The following is a 20,573-nucleotide window of genomic DNA, read 5'->3' on the forward strand; positions in this document are numbered from 1 at the left end:
GCAAGCACAACAGGCTACAGACTTTTCAAAGTTAGTTACATGTTAGATTCCTTTTGGAAAAAAATGCAAGAGGAAGCAAAATTCTTTCATTGTCCCAGAAATTAAGTTTCAGTGAGCACCTACTCTCTGCCAGGTTTGATGCTAATTGCTTTTCATTAATCTTTCAGGTAATTACCATGTCTCCCATTTGATATTTTTATGTATATAAATTTTAACTTGTTCATTTTGATTGGAAAGGCATATTTATAGAGAGGAGAGAAAGAGAGAGATAGCTTCCATCCACTGGTTCACTATTGAAATGGCTGAAGTGGCTGTAGCTAAGCTTCTTCCAGGTCACTCACATGGGTACAGGGTCCCAGGTTTTGAACCATCCTCCACTGCTTTTCCAAGTCATTAACAAGGAGCTGAATGGGAAATAGAGCAACTGGGACACAGCTGACCCATATAGGAGGCTGGTGCTTGCAGACAGAGGATTAAGCCATTGAGCCACCACACCTCCATTTCATATTACACATGAACTAAGACTCAGGAGTTTTGGTAGGTAGGCGAAACTCCTGTCATTTGCAATTGTGCTCTTAACTCTCTAAAGGTTAGGAAAGCATAATTCTCATTTTAATTTTAGAAGTGCATTGAAATAACATGATGTACAATCAGTGTATTTTATGAACTGTGAATTTCTTTTTAGTCCCAAAGATGCAGAGACCTTACCCTACCATGTTCCTCTACAATAATTCTCAAATTTTAGTGTTAAAAGAATGCCTGGCAAACTTTTAAAATGTGTATTTCCCATCCCATTCTAGAGGTGTTGATTGGTAGAAGGGTGGGAGCACTGTGGCCTCTTCCTTCATTACGTCTTGTGACTCTGGTATACATGTTTATCAGCTCACGGTTTGAAGTTTGAATGAAATTTGAATTTACCTGTATTTTTCTGCTATGTGTAAGACAGTCAACAAAGTATCAGTTTTTATTCTCAGAACAGGCACACATATAGGAAGGAATTCCTTCCTGCACTGATCAAAAAATGTTTCTTTTGTACAGCGAAAGTTAGTTATTGCAGATTAATGATACACTTCCACATTATATTTTTATATCCCAATGCAGTAGACAAAAAAGAATGTATTACTTTATCTAAAAAGTTTCAGATGTGTTCTCCAGACATTTTTGGTCAGTAACATGTTTTGTCATTTTAGTTATTTCTGGCAGGCATGTATGACTTATTCCCCCGCCCCAAATACTTCTGAATGTTAAATTAAGGACCTGTATAATTTTTTTTGTATTAAAATATATATGATGATAGTTCAAGCAGTCTATGGAAGAACAAAATTGAAACATAAGTTTATTTTGTTGCAGATATTTAATATCAGTGTAGTTTTTTTCATAATAAATTGTCTGAACATTTTAGCTGAATTTGGGTAAAAACCTTCTCTAAAAATGGTTGAATATTGAAATACTGAGTTAAATGATGGAGGAAAAATAATAAGAAAAAGGGAAGGGAAATATACTGAGGGAAATGAGATTTGGCTGAGGACACTGGTGAACTCAGCTGCAGTGGAGGAAGTTACGAGGAGATGTGACCACAGCATCCAACTGGAAACAAATCCAGGTTAACCTACCAGACCAACACTCAATGAAACTTCTTCAGGAAGAAAGCCGGTGACCATGAAGGTCACTTTGTAAAAGCAATAGAAACAGTTGATGACCAGAAGTATAAACACCAGTGAAAGGATCTGGGAAATATGAAAAAAAAAAAAAACTCTTCTCCCTGGCTGCATGAAGGGTTGCCTGCCATCAGGAATTACACAGTAACTCTCTGGGCCAGGAAGGTCATCAGAAATAGACTAGTTCAGAAAAAACAAATGGTGATTGACCCGGGGAAGGTCACAGTGCCAGAGAGAGTTCAGAAAGAATGAGCCAAAACATACAAGTCTACTCCTGATGTCATCTTCATATTTGAATTTAGAACTCACCACAGTGAGCAAGAAAATGGACTTTTGCCTTCCTTGTACTATGGCAAGAAAAATTAACCCAAATATAGACTTGGAAAACAGAGCCTGTATGAGAAGAAAATACCTCAATAAAACAGCAATCTAGAACAGTTGAACAGGTTAAAGAGGGTCAAGGGGACTGCAGATGTCAACACTGGTGCTGGCAAAATGTTGAAAGAGTAAAGATTTTGCAATGACTTTATCTATGATGATTCTGTGGAATTTTCATGGGGATTAATAAACTATAAAAACTTAAGAAAAAAAAGTCAGTTGATGTCCCAAAGGAATACAGCAATGCTTTAGAATGAACAAAGAATATTTGAGCAGAGCTCAGTGGCTGCCAGAGGTGCCAAGTGTCAGCCTGAGGAGTGGCCAGGGACACGTGGAGCAAGTGATTGTGTACACTTGAGACAGACTACAGACCACTGTATAGCAGAAGTGGAAGTCCAAGTCAAACATAGGAGGGCAGTCAGGAGTATCACTTGTACCCTGGACATTCTTAGCAGCAGCAAGTACCTGTGGTGGATTTCCAGGCAAAATTGAAACAGGCACCCTTAGCTGAGATACCAAGAGGTGGTTAAAGCAATATTAGAGTAGCAAGGCTACTGATGTCCGAAGACCAGGCTCTATCTACTTTTGGGAAGCTTTTGCCCAGCATGCATGGTTTCTAGGAGAAGTTGCCATTTTCCCTTAGGACTTAAAGGTCCTGAAATTGTATTTTGTGCTTGAGGCCAGCTCTAGCCGAGTTCAGAGCTCCAGAAGGGTGTGTAGAGTTGGTGAGGAAAAGAGACATGGACACAGTCACTTGGTGCCCTTGCTTCAGTAGCGCAAGAAGCTGCCCTTTTTATTTACTCAAAACACATCACAAGCCTTTTCACAAACATTTGATTGTTCTATTTTTAACTTCATGATTAAGTGGGTATGCACAGTTGTTTGTTTTTTACTTCATGGTCAGCCAGGTGCTGTTAAAGATAATTCTGTAAGTTACTATAATCATTTTTCTTCAAAGCAAGTCATTATCCATTCTTTAGTAGTAGCCTTTGGATGACAGAACTCCAAGGCCAGGGCACATGTGGTTAAGTCTTAATCAGTAATACATTTCTTCTACATTTCTATTTCTACAACATATCTATCTCTAAATGGGAGAACTACATCAAAAGGGAAAGAAACACAAATATCCAAAAGTTTCAAATATTAAATCCCCCTGAAACTACAGGCTTGAATGTACTCCTGTGTGCATTAATTTTCATGAATTGTTACAGGCCCATTCAGCATGACATCATCAGTAACATTAACTCTTAAGCTCACATCAGTTGCAAAAACCATCTCACAATGCCTCAGTAGATCATGGAATTCTTTAATGGGGTAGTTGAGTGTCCAGGCAAAGAGGGTGGTTGGACAGAATTCCATCAGGCCTTGGCAACAGGGGAGCTGTTCCCTTTACGCCTTTGTGTGTCCGTGACACAAAAGCTGGAAGCCCTCGGCTGCTGGCCACTTTGGACATCGGATTTGGGTGGAACAGCAGTCCTTGCTGTGGACAAGAGTAGCAAAATGTTGCAATACATTGACTGTAGAGTGGAATGTATCCTGCAAGATCTTCATTGGCCAAATCTTCATTGACAACCTTAAGGCTTTTGACAGCGTATGGATTTGATCCTCTTTGAGGTGAATTCAGGAAGATAAAGCTGAAGAATGAGAAATGAGCAGAGCACAAGGAAAAGCAGTTGGTCTGTTGCTGTTGCATGTGGAGAACTTGGTATCCATGTATACATGACTGTTGAGGGACCAACTCCCAAAGATAATGTCATTGCTTGTGCACCACTTGTTGGAGCTACAGGAGGCCCTGGAACTGGTAGGCATAACAGCTGGAGCCCCACTTCCTCAAGCACCTGCTGGATTAATAGGTCTTGTACAAGGAGTTGGGGGACAATCACAAAAGGTCATGCTGTTGCTGTTACTGCCAACATTGCTGTAGCGCCACTACAGTATCCACATGGACAGGGGACTCCACCTGGTATGAGACCACCCATTGATCCACTGTGCTCTTTCTTGCTCAAGGGACACTAATAGGCATGCTTCCTCCAAGAATGGGACCCCCTCCACCAGGAGTTAAAGGCCCACCTTCCCTAAGAATGCTCACAAAGACCCTAGCATGCTGTTGATCTAAGTCACTTTACCTCTGCAGTGCTGTTTGTGAAATTGTGCAGAATATTTGCGGGCTTTTAGTGTCTTCTTTCTGTGTTAATAATGACTAATAATATGTGTATAGAGCAATTAAAAAACATCTGAAATCAAAATCTTTTGAAATATTCCATGCAGATAACAATTCAAAAAAATGAAAAAGAATGAAAACAGTGTCTGAATTTTATGGCACACCATTAAATATTTGAGTTGATTCCTGAGGATGAAACAGGAACTGAAGCTGTAAAGTTTATTTGGTAACATTATAATGGAAAATTTCCCAAATCTGAAGAAAGATACGGACATCCAAGCAAGGGAGATTGTAGGGCCCTTCCTGAATAAATATCACAAAAAAATCCTTACCAGGATGCCTGATCAATCTTTTAAATACAACAGAAAAAGAGCATTTTTTACATCAGTTATATTTATTTTTGGTGATATTTGATTAGGGTGATAAGGGTCAAGGGCTACAGGAGGGTGGGTGAGATCACCATTTCCGCATTCTCTCTCTCTCTCAGCCTCCCAAAAATGAAAAAAAGCATTCTGAAGTTTACAAAAACAAGTGTCATCTTTCTTCCTAGTAAACTCTTTTTAGACCAATAGCAATTTTTCAATAGAAGCTTTACAGACTAGGAGGGAATGGGATGGTACATTCCCAAGTTCTGTCAGATAATAATTTCTAATTGAAGATACATAACCCTGTTAAAGTATCTTATAGTGCAGGAGAAATACAGGCTTTACAAGCAAGCCAAAGCAGAGAAATTTATTACCATTAGTCTTGGAGTAAGTGCTTAAAAGAATCCTATATAGGGAAGCAAAGTAAAGGTAATAACCATGATGGAAACCATGAAAATATGAAACTCACTAGAATCAAAAGACATTCAAAATAAACAAAAATTTCGGAAGTGGCAGGAATAAATCATAACTTATTATCACTAAAACCATTCAAATGCCAATGACTAGGTTTCTTAATAAGATATGGACTGATTGGACTGACTGAATTGAAGCAAGGCAATGATATGCTGTCCCCAAAGATGCACTTCACTGGCAAAGACAGCCTGAAAGTGAAAGATCTTGCAAACAGAAGACAAAGTAAGCAAAGTAGCTATTTTTAGACAAAATAAAAAAATGTAAAAAGGGACAGAGGCTGCTGTGCAATAATTACGTGATCAAGAAAATATATTATAAATGTATCCATACCTAATGCATTGTATACTATTTTATAAAACAAACATTACTAAACCTAAGGGAGAGAGATAAGTTCCAGGATAATAATGGTGGTTCTTTAACACCTTTCTTTCATTAGTGGACATATCATCCAAATTCTGCTCTTACCCCTGCCCAACCCCAGAAGTCAGCATCAAAGTTAAACTGTTTTGTAGACCAGAGGAACCTAAGAGATGTTTATGGAACATTACATCCAACAGCTGCAGAATACAAATTGTTTTTAGAAGCACATGGTATATTTTCCAGGATAGTTTACATATTAGGCCACAAAGCGGTACTTTAAAAATCAATCCAAATTGTGTGTTATACTTTTTTTTACTACAATGGAACAAAACAAGAAATCAGTGAGAAATAGAACTCTCACAGTTATACAAATGCATAGATAGATACTGAACAGCTTACTCCTGAGTGAAGAAATCAAGGGACAAGTTTAAAAACCCTTTGAAACCAATAAAAATAGAAATAACAGCATAGCAAAATATGGCACAGGCAGCAAATTTTTATGTTAAATGGCAAAACTCAGGTTGCAAAAATAGACAAATGGGATTATATTAAAAGGCTTCTACACATAACAATAAAGAGACAGCCAATAAAGTATTTGCAAACTACATCTGATAAAGGATTAAATCCAGAATATATATAAGAAACTTAAAAAAAAAATCTCAACAACCAAAATCCAGTTAAGAAATGGGGAAAGGATCTTAACAGCTTTTCTCACAAGAGCAAATACATCAACAAATATGTGAAAAAGTGCTCAGTGTCACTAATCATCAGGGAGGTACAATGAGGTGAGGGTGTGGGGTGGTTGTGTAAATTACTGCAGTGATTATGGAGAACAATAGAGGTCCCCCCAAAAATGTAAAAGAAAGAGCTTTACTGTATTTGATCCAGCTGTCCCACTTCTGAGCATATAGTTCAGATGATGTAAATACCTGTAATCCTGTAATCACAGCAGCACTATTCATAATAGATGAGAAGAATCAACCTGGATGTCATCGTTGGATGATCAGATGAAGAAGAGGTGCTGTATCTATGAACTGGGGTATTATTTAGCTATGAAAAGAAGGAAATCTTGATATGTCAGTAAAATGATGGAACTGAAGGTCATTAAGTTAAGTGAAAAATCTGAGACAAATACCAAATATTTTCACGTGGAAGTTAAAATAGTCCATCTGAACTTAGAATAGTGATTATTAGAGACTGAGAGGGACATGGGAAAGAGACATCGAAGGATATTGAGTAACGGATACCAAAACATTTAAATAAAGAAAAAATACAGAGATAGGGCCTGATGTGATAACCTACTGGCTAGATCCTCATTTTGCATGTGCCAGGATCCTGTATGGGCACCAGTTCATTTCCCAGATGTTCCACTTCCCATCCAGCTCCCTGCTTATGGCCTGGGAAAGCAGTAGAAGACAGCACAAAGGTTTGGGACCCTGCACCTACGTAGGAGACCTGGAAGAAACTCCTGGCTCCTGGCTTTGGATCAGCTCAACTCTGACCATTGCGACCACTTGGGGAGTGAACCAGCAGATGGAAGAGCTTTCTCTCTGTATCTGTCTCATTCTCTGTAAATCTCTTTTTCCGATAAAAATAAATCTTTTAAAAAATACAGAGGTAATGAATTCTGGTGTTTTTATGGCATAGCAAGAAGACTCTGTATAAAGAACTGGAGGATAGGAGCTGGCAGAACCGAACCAAACAAAAAGGCTAATTTCCTGGCTTTACTGGGTTATGTTGAGATACTTATATTGTACTGCTACAAAAGCAAGTTATGTAAATAACCTTTTTTAAACTAAAATTTTTAAAACAAAAAGGCAATATAAATGACCCTCCTGCAAAGAAATGTTTTAGTGCAAAAGCCATTTCTGGTTAATAATCCTAGGTGTCTTTTCACTCTTTCCCATACTTCAGTAAGTGTCCTGTTTTCAGTCACTGTGGCTAATAGAGCATCTACTTTTGTTGTTGTTGCATCTCTCAGGGATTTGCAGAGGACATCCTAGCATCTTGGAAAAGTAATACCTGATTCATACGGTTTAGAGGCTTAATTTTTATTTTTATTATTTTTTAAAAGATTTATTTTATTTTTATTACAAAGTCAGAGAGGAGGAGAGATAGGAAGATCTTCCGTCCAATGATTCACTCCCCAAGTGAGCACAACAGCCTGTGCTGTGCCAATCCGGAGCCAGGAGCCAGAAACTTCCTCCAGGTATCTCACAGGGGTGCAGGGTCCCAAGGCTTTGGGCTGTCCTCAACTGCATTCCCAGGCCACAAGCAGGGAGCTGGATGGGAAGCAGGGCTGCTGGGATTAGAACCGGCGCCCATATGGGATTCCGGCGCGTTCAAGGTGAGGATTTTAGCCACTAGGCCATGCCGCTGGGCCAGAGACTTAATTTTTTTTTTTTTTAAAGATTTTATTGTTATTGGAAAGCCGGATATACAGAGGAGGAGAGACAGAGAGGAAGATCTTCCATCCGATGATTCACTCCCCAAGTGAGCCGCAATGGGCCGGTACGCGCCGATCCTGAAGCTGGGAACCAGGAACCTCTTCCGGGTCTCCCACGCGGGTGCAGGGTCCCGAAGCTTTGGGCCATCCTCGACTGCTTTCCCAGGCCACAAGCAGGGAGCTGGATGGGAAGTGGAGCTGCCGGGATTAGAACCGGCGCCCATATGGGATCCCGGGGCGTTCAAGGCGAGGACTTTAGCTGCTAGGCCATGCCGCCGGGCCCCAGAGACTTAATTTTTAAACTGGTTTAATTGGTTCTGAATAAATATAGCAACTTTGATTATATGGCTCAAAGGTTGCTATCAGTTACATTACATGATTTTATGTACTTGTAAAACTTTACCTGGTAGAATTACCAAGAACTAGAATTTGTAAGCTTCAAATAAAAGAGCTATTTGTGTTTTAATTACATATGAGAAGAATATGTCATAACTTTAGAATTTTCACAATTTTCTTGAAAAGTAGTTATATTTTTTTTATGAAAGTGTTTTAAAAGAGGCTGGGATATATATCTGTATATGGTTTTTGTTTTAATATTTTTAAACTAAGGACCATAAAAATATCCAGAAGGATACATATGTGTGTGATTTAGTGGATTTGTGCTAATCTGAAGAACTTTGTCACTGTATAGTTTTCCTCACCATGGCCTTCAGATGCAGTGGCTCCATGCTATTCCTCCTCTTGTATTACACACTGCAGATTCCTGAATCAGTATCCTGCCTTCAGTCTTCTCATTTTTAAATCAAATCCATTTGCTGTTAAAGGAGTATATTCTTTTCTGTTCCATAAAGAGGACTGTTTTCTTCACAATTGGGTCTTTTTTTTTTTTTTTGGCTGAGATTCACAGTTTATTCTCATGTTTTTAAGGACAGTACTTTTCTATTTGGGAGAGAGGAGTAAACGTGACATTTAATTCTAAACCAATAGTGCCTGAAAAGTCTTAGATAAAACTCTAAAAGGCACATAGATAGCAGGAAATATAATCAAAAAACAGCCCATGTGTTTAACACAGCAGTGAAGAAAACATATCAAGAAATATGTAGTCAGTGAAGGGAAGGCTGAAGTTATAGGACCCACAGTATTTTTTTTTTAATGATTTATTATTTAACTTCAGTAATTACATTGTATTATGTGACACAGTTACATAGATACTTGGGTTCTCCCCACCCCTCCCCAAACCCTCCCACCATGGTGGATTCCTCCACCTTGTTGCATAACCACAGCTCAAGTTCAGTTGAGATTTCCCCATTGCAAGCGTATACCAAACATAGAGTCCAGCATCTTATTGTCCCGTCAAGTTCAACGGCTTCTTAGGTATACCCTCTCTGGTCTGATGACAGAGCCAGCAGAGTATCATCCCAGTCAATTGAAAGCTCCAACATACCATCAGCAAAAATTTACATCATTATGGAATTAATTGACATAGTAATGAGTAACCAATATGTTAAAAGTAAATGCGGGTTCCCAGCCACCTTCTGTGACCACCTCACCTATACTTCAATTTTAGTTTATACACAACATATAACATTCAAAACATAACATGTTATACATAACATCATATCATCTTAAATCAAGGCAAACATGTGGTATTTAACCTTTTGGGATTGGCTCATTTCCCTTAGCATTATGGTTTCCAGTTTGGCCCATTTGGCCACAAAGAACTGCATTTTGTTTTTTTTAATAGCTGAGTAGTATTCCATGGAGTAGATGAACCATAGCTTTCTTATCCAATCCTCTGTTGATGGGCATTTTGGTTGTTTCCATGTTTTTGCAATTACTGATTGTGCTGCTATGAACATAGGAGTGCATGTTGGTTTCTCATAGAACAAGTGTTCTGGATATATTCCTAGGAGTGCTATTGCTGGATCATACGGTATGTTGAATTTGAGTTGTTTGAATATTCTCCATACTGATTTCCATAGAGGCTGTACCAGCCTGCAGCCCCACCAGCAGTGGAGTAGGGTTCCCTTTTCCCCGCAACCTCGCCAACAAGTGTCGTTGGTGCTTTTATTCATGTGGGCCAGTCTTACTGGCGTTAGGTGGTACCTCATTGATGTTTTAATTTGGATTTCCCTTATTGCCAGGGAACTTGAGCATTTTTTCATATGTTTATTTGCCATTTGGGTTTGTTCCTTTGTGAAGTGTCTGCCCATTTCCCGTGCCCATTTCTTGAGTGGGTTGCTTGTTTTGACATTTTGGTTGTTTTGTAGCTCTTTGTATATTCTGGATATTAGCCCTCTATCACCTATGTCGTGTGCGAAGATCTTCTCCCATTCTGTGGGTTGCCTTTTTACTTTGTTGATTGTTTCTCTAGCTGTACAGAAGCTTCTTAGTTTGATGAGGTCCCAATTGTTTATTTTGGTCTTGATTTCTACTGCATCTGGAGTCTTTTTTAGGAAGTGAGGGCCTACCCCTAAGTGTTCCAGTGTGTTTCCAACATTTTCTTCCAAAAGTTTGAAGGTTTCTGGATGTAGGTTTTAATGAATAGACAGTTTCTTCTGTAGCTAGTTCCCCTTGGTTCTGAAAGAAATCTGTGTCAGCTTGCTCTTGGCAAAGGAGACCTTCGAGAAGAACATGATAACTGTTCCTGTGTATAGATTCTAATGAGCTGTGTGTCTTTGTGTACAGACAATTGTTTATTCATGGATATCTGTATCAATATTAGTTCAGAGAGCCTTAAATTGAGCAATTGCATATACTATAGATAATAGCATGTTAAGTTTTACAAGACCTTAAGAAATGTAATGTGTTGAATTTGCTAATATGTGCTAAGCTGATGTCAGGAACATGTAGCCAATACATGTTAGCTGTTGCTTCTTTATAATGTTTCACAAGCCAGTGGGGGGTCGCTAAGTGCACATGTTAAAAGCTGCTAGAGATGATGGGATGCACCATGGTTTCCCACCCCTGTAACTCCTAATAGCCGTGGAAGTAGCAGAAAGCAGCAGTTTTTTAATGAGTGACTGCAATTTTTTTTAAGAAATTAATTTACAGCAATATTTTTTCCACTGCATAGGTTGCCAAAGCTGCTTTTCAAAGGAACAATGATGCCTTGGATGCTGCATTATTCTACCTTTCAATGAAGAAGAAAGCAGTAGTGTGGGGTCTGTTTAGGTAATTTCCCTCAACACTTGAAATGATTATTTTCTACATGCTGGAAGATAGTGTTTAGAAAGCTAAAAACAGCAAAAACGAATCTCCAAAATGTCTTAGAAATATCATTGGAACAATAGATTTGATGTTTCTGTGTTACAACTATGGAGTCATTGTGAAGGATAAAGAATTTTCAGGCAAGCATGGAATATGGTTGGCTAAAAAGTGACATTATAAAGCAAATGGAACTATTCTAAGATCAGCAATATTATTTCATGTTTGTAGAACAAGTATTGTGCCTTGATTTCTTTATCCACCAAAAAGTAAATCTTTTCAAGTTAACCTGATGGGTGGGATGCTGTTAGAAAAACCAAAAGCACCTTGGGAAGTAAAAAAAAAAAATGCTCTGCCTTCTGTTTGTACATATATAAAGCTTTTATTAGCTTTCCTTACTGGAAGAAGTGAAGAGGTGCTTGCAAACTGCATCAGAAATGGATGTTCTTTGAGGTAGATGTTTTGGTTCTTAGCTGTTTTGAAGCATTATGTGCAGGACTGAAGACATTCCCAATTTGGTTTCACTCACCACTGTTCTCTTCTAGGTCACAGCATGATGAAAAAATGACAACATTTTTCAGCCACAACTTTAATGAGGATAGGTGGCGTAAAGCTGCTTTGAAAAATGCTTTTTCTTTGCTTGGAAAACAACGCTTTGAACAATCTGCTGCCTTTTTCTTGTTGGCTGGTTCATTGAAAGATGCCATAGAGGTATACGTGAGAAAACATGCTGTGATACATTTGTAGAAAGACTGAAAACCTGAAAAGATTGTAGAAGAGATTGAGGTTTTTTGTTTTTTTTTTTTTTACAAAAGATTTATTTATGTATCTGAAAGGCAGAGTTACAGACACACACACACACACACACACACACACACACACACACACAGATGGATGTTCCATTTGCTCTTTCATTCCCTAGTGCTTACAGCAAGGAGATTGGTATTTTTTGGGTTATAAGTTTGTAAGGACAAAGAATAACTATGTAGGTTGTGAACTTAAAATAGTGGCAATGTGATAAATGAAATTATAAAGTAATTCATAGGAAACTATGACTTCATATATGGTGCATAGAATTATAAGATAATATATAAAATATAGAAAAATTATGGATGTTTTATGAATATTGCTAGCCATTTTCTGATTCTGAACTAAAATATATAAACCACAGCCTCTTTTAAAAAATATTTAGATATTTTTATTGGAAAGGAAGACTTACAGAAAGATCTTCCATTCACTGGTTCACTCCCCGAAATGGCTGCAATGGAGAGGGCTGAGTTGATCTGGAGCCAGGAGCCTAGAACTCCTCCAGGTGTCCTATATGGTTGCAGGATCCCAAAGCATTGGACCATCCTCCACTGCTTTTCCAGACCATAAGCAAGGAGCTGAATGGGAAGTGGAACAGGCAGAACACAAACTGACACCCATATGGGATACCAATGCTAGGAGGAGGAGGATTAGCCAAATGAGCGAACATGCCAGTCCCTACAGCCTCTTTATACAGTATAGAAAGGCACATGCTTTATGTTCTTTTCCTTGTGAATAACTTCATAGATAAGAAATTGAAATTGCAATTTTTGGCATTTTGTAGCATAGTTGTAAATATTGAGAAATGAATGCAAGAAGATAAAACTTTTTTATATACAAAGGCATACATAGTTTTTTTTTATATACAAAGGCATAGTTTTGCTATAAAAATTTTTTGAAGTCCATCTGGTTTTTCCATAATACTCATTTTCCATAAACTCTGAGATCCTTTGTGTGATTTCAGAGTTTTTTATTTTATCAAAATATTTTTAAATGTTTCACAAATTTTTGAAGTATCCTCACATAATCCTGGCAGTTGAGAGTATTTATAAATCCTTCTGCTTAGTTACAATCTCCTATTTTGTTTAAAAACCGACTAATTTGAAAGGCAGAGTTAGAGGGAGGGACAGACTCCGCCTGCTCCTGCACTCTCCAGCAGGCAGTGGCTTTACTCACTACCCCACAGAGCCAGCCGCTATGATGTTATTTTCTCAGGTTGCTTTTCGTCACTATGAACAGGCCAAAGGTTGAAGGAAAAGTAGATGGTACCCATGATAGAATCAATGGAAATTAAACAAAAGCGATAGTAACTGTAGTCATTTTCACAGTTATCTCAGGTATACGATTCTTTCTTAATAAAAAAAAAATCTTATGATTCTGAAATGGGAAATTTGGCTTAGAATATATGAGTTTGCTTCTAAAGTTTATGAGAAAATTTAATTAAAAGGTTGTTGTACAGAACAGTTTTGGAGTGCAGACATAATTTTTTTATGGTAGGCATTTTCATAAATGTATTGCGAACCCTTCGTATGCATGGATTTCAATTCTTTTGCATCTAAATAAACTTATCGTTTAATTCCATTTCTGTGAGCGTTCTAGTGTCCCATTGTATTGGAGTGAAGAAGAGCAATGGTCTGCCTGTTCTTGGTCTCAAGATCAATACTTGCGTTTGAATATAGGCACCTAGAGAGACTAGCATTTGTAGCTTTCTTTATATTTCTAACTTGTTATGTGGATAGAAGGGCTATAAAACTATTAATACTTATGTTTACTATGAAAATACATATGATAATTAAGAAGAGTTGATACTTATTCGAATGTCATTAAGCAGTATTTAATTTGAAAATTAATATTATTTGAATTGATCTAAGTCTCAGCTGTTGCTATCCCTCACTTCTTGCCTGTTTTGTAAATGATCTCTGTAGCCTAGAAAGTGGTATGTTCTTGTCATTTGCTTTTCTTGATTTGAACCCCTAAAGAAATAATCATTTAACTGCTTATTAGCTATCTCAGCTGTCCTCTCCTCACCATGAAAATTCAAATGGCAGATAATGTGAGAGTATTGGTAGGATATTTCATTTCATTATATAAGTGCTTCTTAATACGTACATTTTCAGGTGTGTCTTGAAAAAATGGAAGATATTCAGCTAGCCATGGTTATTGCTCGCCTGTATGAATCAGAATTTGAGACTTCATCCACTTACATTTCCATCTTGAATCAGAAGATCTTGGGTTGCCAGAAGGATGGCTCAGGATTCAGCTGCAAAAGATTACATCCCGATCCCTTCCTGCGTAGTCTTGCCTATTGGGTAATGAAAGATTATAGCCGGGCCTTGGATACGTTACTGGAGCAAATACCAAAGGAGGATGAGGAGCAGCAGGGTAAGATGTCGTCTGGTTTCCTTTCTATATTAAAGGAAAGCGATTTTGAGCTAATGTACACTTAGGTTAAAATAAAAAATAGGGCCTGGTACAATAGCCTTGCAGCTAAAGTCCTTGCCTTGAATGTGCTGGGAATCCCATTTGGGCCCCAGTTCTAATCCCAGCAGCTCCGCTTCCCATCCAGCTCCCTGCTTATGGCTAGGGAAAGCAGTCGAGGACGGCCCAATGCTTTGGGACCCTACACTCGTGTGGGAGACCCAGAAAAGGCTCCTGGCTCCCGGCTTCAGATTGGCTCAGCTCCAGCTGTTGCAGCCACTTGGGGAGTGAGCCAGCAGGTAGAAGACCTTCCTCTCTGTATATATCTGCCTTTCCATTAAAAAAATTTTTTTTAAATAATTACCAGGTGATTTTTTAACCTAGAAAAAAATTTCTTGTATAACTAAGGAATATTGTTTGTAATTGAATTTAGCATATTGTAATTTCTGTAGTGATACTAAAACTTCACATACTCAGTTTATAAGACAGGATCACTGTGTTCTAATTTAACCTAAGTTGAGCAAACATATGGGATGTTTGCCATATTACCCATATAATCACATAGCCAACTTTTTAAAGCAGAAATTTTGGTTATTACACATACTGGTTTGGTGCATGGTCTGGAAAAAAACATGTTTGTCAATAGAATTGCCAAGTTCATTAGAATACCACTAAAAATGAGGTAGATTAATATGTTAATGCTTGATTATTAATTGAAAACTAGTAGAGCAGTGTGATTGCTGGTACATTTAACATAAGTGGGAGAATTCAAGAAGTTTGTTGGAAATGTAGATTAAAAGGTCAATTTGTAGTAAAATTTTTATGAAATTTATTTTTATGATATGTATTTTTCATGATTTTTTAAAAGAATGTTAGGTTTATTTAAAAGATGAGGAGGTCATAGATACATTGGAGTCCTGTTCGGGGGTAGAGTAGGTTGTGGGGGAAAGGTGGGAGAGTGGGGAATGCCTGTGCCTTCTTGTGGCTGTCTGCAGGAGGAGAGCCATCACCCCTCTGAGTTGCCAGTCTGCATGTGATATTAGGAAATAATTTTCATGAATTTCTTGAAGATTCTCACATAGATGGTATATGTACATGAAAGTAAATCCTATAAAGAAATCAATGGCTTTTTTTTTAAAAGATATTTTATTTTGAACTCACAGATTTAAATAGATTTGTGTTTAAATCATTGGCAGATTTTTATAGAATCTCCGATTTTCCAGTGTTTAATTGTTGCAAGTTTTAAGTTCCAAAATCCTTTTGTCATTGTTTTTGTGACATTCACATTTCTCTGCTTTCCGGGAGGCAAAGCAGTTCAGGTTTACCTTGTACATCTCCTGCCCCAGCCCCAGAGACCTCAAGTCTGCCAAAGACTGTGACTTTCTTCTAGTGGGGAGAAACAGAGACTTCCATCTGTGCACAAGAGTCCTCCTTGTCACTGAGCAGGTTCATGGCCCCAGACTGTTGCAGTTAATGGAGCTAGGGAATTTTTTTTCCCCCTAATGAATTAAGGTGTTCATAGAGAAATTTCAGGCTAAATGTGCCTTATAGGATTTTTTTTGTTTGTAAATTTCAAATGTATGCCTGAAATGAAAGGGTTAGATTCTGAATAGTGACGGCCTAATAATTTGTTATTTTTATATGTATGTAATAGTATCAGAATAATATTTGAAATATTTTTCATGGCAAGATGATGTCTAAAAACATGTTAAGCCTTTTTGTTGCAGGTATTTTTGTTTTTATGGTTGATGTGTGGTCAGATCAACTATTTAAAAGTTACTTTGGGGCCTGGCGGCGTGGCCTAGCAGCTAAAGTCCTTGCCTTGAAAGCCCCCGGATCCCATATGGGCGCCGGTTCTAATCCCGGCAGCTCCACTTCCCATCCAGCTCCCTGCTTGTGGCCTGGGAAAGCAGTCGAGGACGGCCCAAAGCTTTGGGACCCTGCACCCGCGTGGGAGACCTGGAGGAGGTTCCTGGTTCCCGGCATCGGATTGGCGCAGCACCGGCCCATTGCGGCTCACTTGGGAAGTGAATCATCGGATGGAAGATCTTCCTCTCTGTCTCTCCTGCTCTCTGTATATCCGGCTTTCCAATAATAATAAAATCTTTAAAAAAAAAAAAAGTTACTTTGTGGGCCCGGCGGCGTGGCCTAGCAGCTAAAGTCCTCGCCTTGAACGCGCCGGGATCCCATATGGGTGCCGGTTCTAATCCCGGCAGCTCCACTTCCCATCCAGCTCCCTGCTTGTGGCCTGGGAAAGCAGTCGAGGACGGCCCAAAGCTTTGGGACCCTGCACCCGCGTGGGAGACCCGGAAGAGGTTCCTGGTTCCCAGCTTCAGGATCGGCGCGTACCGGCCCATTGCGGCTCACTTGAGGAGTGAAACATCGGATGGAAGATCTTCCTCTCTGTCTCTCCTCCTCTCTGTATATCCGGCTTTTCAATAACAATAAAATCTTTCAAAAAAAAAAAAAGTTACTTTGTATAGTTCATCTCTGTATGACTATGATCCCAACTTAATTGTATAATTTAATTGTGGCATGCTTTTTGAAAATTAATTTGCTATTAAGGTGATACAAAATGATGATACTGTTTGGCAATATATAAAATCAAATATTTTTAAAGAAATATCTTCTTGTTCTCCCCCTTTTTTTAGGGAGCCAGTTAAAAGTTTATGTGTGTTTTTTTCTTCCATTTAAAAAAAAATATGAGAATAAGCAGACATGAATGAGTGTGTGTTTTTATAGCCCGACTTCACTTTATTAGATAAAAGACAGTTCACTGCATGCATTTCTGTATCTCCCTCTGTGTTCCCTGTGCAACTGTCATAGTGAGAGACATCATTCCATGGCCTAGAGACAAATTCTTAGGATTTCAGATGTACAGGTACAAATCATTGTGAGGATGAACCATAGTTGAACCTTTTGTAGATTAATATTCTCATATTCTTTAAAGAAATATTGATGAATTTTGTTTTGTAATATAAGTACAAATTAACACCGTTGTGATTTTTTATCTGTTTGATTTCTATAGTTATCATCAAATCTTGTAATCCAGTGGTGTTTAGTTTTTACAACTACCTTCGAACTCATCCTTTGCTTATTCGAAGAAACTTTGCTACCCCTGAAGGAAGTTTGGCAACCCTAAGTCTCAAAACCGAGAAAAACTTTGTTGATAAAATTAACCTTATAGAAAGAAAGCTCTTCTTCACCACTGCAAATGCTCATTTTAAAGTTGGATGTCCTGTTTTAGCCTTGGAGGTGCTTTCCAAAATTCCAAAAGTAACCAAAACATCTGCCTTGCCTGCAAACAAAGATCAGCCTGACTTAATGTCCACAACCTTGGTTGGTGATCCTTCAGAATCTAAGACTCTGGGGAATGGCATTGGTAGTTCTGGCACTGATTGGTCACAGGTAACTTCGTCACAGTTTGACTGGAGTCAGCCAATTGTCAAAGTTGATGAGGAACCCCTGGATCTTGATTGGGGTGAAGATCAAGACAGTGCCTCAGAAGAAGATGATGCTGATGGTCTAGTAATGCAAAGTACGGATGCCAGAGGAAAAGCGAGTCGAGGGGATCAGAAGGACTCAGACCCTGCAGCAGGACTGACCCCTCAGGAAGAGGACAGCCCTGACTGTGACACCGAAGTCGATGTGATTGCTGAACAGCTGAAGTTCAGAGCTTGTTTAAAGATCCTCATGACTGAGCTAAGAACGTTGGCTACAGGCTATGAAGTAGATGGAGGAAAACTCAGATTCCAACTCTATAACTGGCTTGAAAAGGAAATTGCTGCCTTGCATGAGATATGTAATCATGACTCAGTTATTAAAGAATATCCTAGTAAGACATATTCTAAGGCAGAGAGTGACCTTCTGGAGCAGGAAGAAATGATGGACAAACCAGATATTGGTTCTTATGAGCGCCATCAGATAGAAAGACGGAGATTACAGGCGAAACGAGAACATGCGGAAAGACGCAAGTTGTGGTTGCAGAAAAACCAGGATCTCCTGAGAGTGTTTCTTAGTTACTGCAGCCTTCATGGGGCCCAGGGTGGTGGTCTAGCTTCAGTAAGAATGGAACTCAAGTTTTTGCTGCAAGAATCACAGCAGGTATGATCAGCACTTTGATTTCAGTGACTTCAATAATGCTTCCAGGTATAGCTATAAAACTGATTAAAAAAAATTTGGGCCTGTTGCATTAGCCTAGTGGTTAAGTCCTCACCTTGCATGTGCCAGGATCCCATATGGACACCGGTTTGTGCCCTGCTTTCCATCCAGCCCCCTGCTTGTGGCCTGGGAAAGCAGTCAAGACAGTCCAAAGCTTTGGGACCCTGCACCCACATCCCAAGGTCTTCCAGGGAGACCTGGAACAATCTTCTGACTCTTGGCTTCCGATTGGTATAGCTCTGGCCGTTGTTGCCACTTGGGGAGTGTATCAGTGGATGGAAGATCTTGCTCGCTGTCTGTTTTCTCTTTGTATATCTGACTTTTCAATAAAAATAAAATAAATCTTGAAAAAATAAGATTTATCTATTTTTACTGGAAAATCAAAGTTACAGAGAGAAAGAGACAGAGAGAGATCTTGCATTTGCTGATTCACTACCGTAAATGACTGCAATGGTCAGAGTTGAGCTGGTCTGAAGCTGAGAGCCAGGAGTTTCTTTTGGTTCTCCCTCATGGGTGCAGTGTCCCAAGAACCTGGACTAGCCTCTGCTACTCTCCCAGGCCATAGGCAAGGCAGCTCGATAGGAAGTGGTGCAGCCGGGACTGGACTAGCATCACAGACGAAGATAAGCCTGCACTGATCCCTGTAAGCTCTATTAGTTAATTTGATTTATTCAGCTCCTGTATTCAAGGAATCAAGACACTTGCATTCTTTCTGGGCCCTGTTAAGATAAAGTTCTGGTTGTTTGGAGTGGGCTCAAAAGCTTGAAAACATATCTGTCATCTTTATGTCTTTTGTATTTTAGCATAAAGCCTGTAGCATAGCACATATAGGCTGCTCAGTAAGTTTCTGTAGATCATTTGAATAAGAAGCTGAAGAGTCTGTGTTTATAAGTGTGTTTTCATCAGTAATTTTAAACAGAACTATTGAGTTCCCCCCTTCATTTTAATCACTTAGAAAAAAAATATTCACTGTCACCACAGGAAACCACAGTGAAACAGCTCCAGTCTCCACTGCCATTGCCTACGACCCTGCCTCTGCTTTCAGCAAGTATTGCTTCGACAAAAACAGTCATAGCTAATCCTGTATTGTACTTAAATAATCACATCCATGATATACTTTATACTATTGTTCAGATGAAAACACCACCTCATCCAAATGTTGAAGATGTGAAGGTAATGTAAAGTTAATGATTATTTGATATACACACTGAGGAGGTAAATACATTATAATTGTCTTCCAGTTTGAGTTAGAAGGAATATTTTAATATACTCTTTCATGCCAGCTTCTCATTCTTGATTAATAGAATATTATTTGTCCAACGAATGTAGTTTAATAGTAAGCATTCTTCTAACCTCCAGAAAGTTAATCACCTTTCTTTATGATGGGCAGGTTTTTCTAGACTGTAAATATCCCTTTAATCATCCATTCCTCATAAAGGAGCCATTATATTAGAGATACATGTGCTATTTGTTTATATTCCAAGATAATGTGAAAGGTAATGTGAAAATTGAAGTTGCAGAATACCTGTGAGAGAATCATGATTGATGAAAAATGATGCTCGAGAAAGTATCCTTGTTGCTGATACTTGACATTTGTATTTATTGAAAGTTGTGCAATAGGGACAATTAGTTTGGCAGAATTATCTATCTGAAGTTAACCTATAATTGAGTATTGAGGACTTAAAAATTGACACTTCCCAAGAAACACCAGGAGGCTTGGCAAGAACTGGGGAGTTGGTCAGACTTCACTGTGCCAGCCTAAGTTTGTGTGATGCCTTTTGCATTTCCTGTGGCTGAAGTACACTTCAGATCCCCAATCTTCTAATTTACCTCCTCTGATTTGACAGGTGTGCTTCTGAAGAACTATGATTTTCTAGTCATATGGACCTATTAGAGCTTTCCAGTCAGTTCTCTAAACAGTTTCGCTGTGTTAGCAGAGATTACTTAAATTATTCGATGAATATGGACATGTAGAAAAGGGATGAGTGCATTTAAATTCTAGGTATATGCTTCCAGTTCCTTGAAATTTGGAAAAAGCTTTTAAAGAGTATGAAGCTGTTTCTACTTCCCATTGATTTAACCTAGCATTTCAGGGTGTGATTTACTGACAAGGATAGTTTTAAAAACTTTTAGGTGAA

At 38.7% G+C, this 20,573-nt stretch overlaps 1 protein-coding gene and 1 pseudogene across 8 annotated transcripts in view; both read left to right on the forward strand.

Moving 5' to 3' along the window:
- Nucleotides 1-20,573, forward strand: part of DMXL2 (Dmx like 2) — a 158,135-nt gene that overhangs the window by 109,482 nt on the left and 28,080 nt on the right. For all 8 annotated transcript variants that reach the window (XR_009245600.1, XM_058665852.1, XM_058665851.1 and 5 more), the window contains exons 21-25: nucleotides 10,919-11,016; nucleotides 11,595-11,760; nucleotides 13,974-14,238; nucleotides 17,303-18,378; nucleotides 19,417-19,608. Coding sequence is in view for 7 of the 8 variants with exons in the window: in XM_058665852.1 (XP_058521835.1) it covers nucleotides 10,919-11,016; nucleotides 11,595-11,760; nucleotides 13,974-14,238; nucleotides 17,303-18,378; nucleotides 19,417-19,608 (1,797 nt within the window). In the remaining variant the exon portion in view is untranslated. The remainder of the gene's footprint in view (nucleotides 1-10,918; nucleotides 11,017-11,594; nucleotides 11,761-13,973; nucleotides 14,239-17,302; nucleotides 18,379-19,416; nucleotides 19,609-20,573) is intronic.
- On the forward strand, nucleotides 3,519-4,478 carry LOC131480534 (small nuclear ribonucleoprotein-associated protein N-like; annotated as a pseudogene).

The sequence above is a fragment of the Ochotona princeps genome, chromosome 6 (assembly GCF_030435755.1).
Source record: "Ochotona princeps isolate mOchPri1 chromosome 6, mOchPri1.hap1, whole genome shotgun sequence".
NCBI lineage: Eukaryota > Metazoa > Chordata > Mammalia > Lagomorpha > Ochotonidae > Ochotona > Ochotona princeps.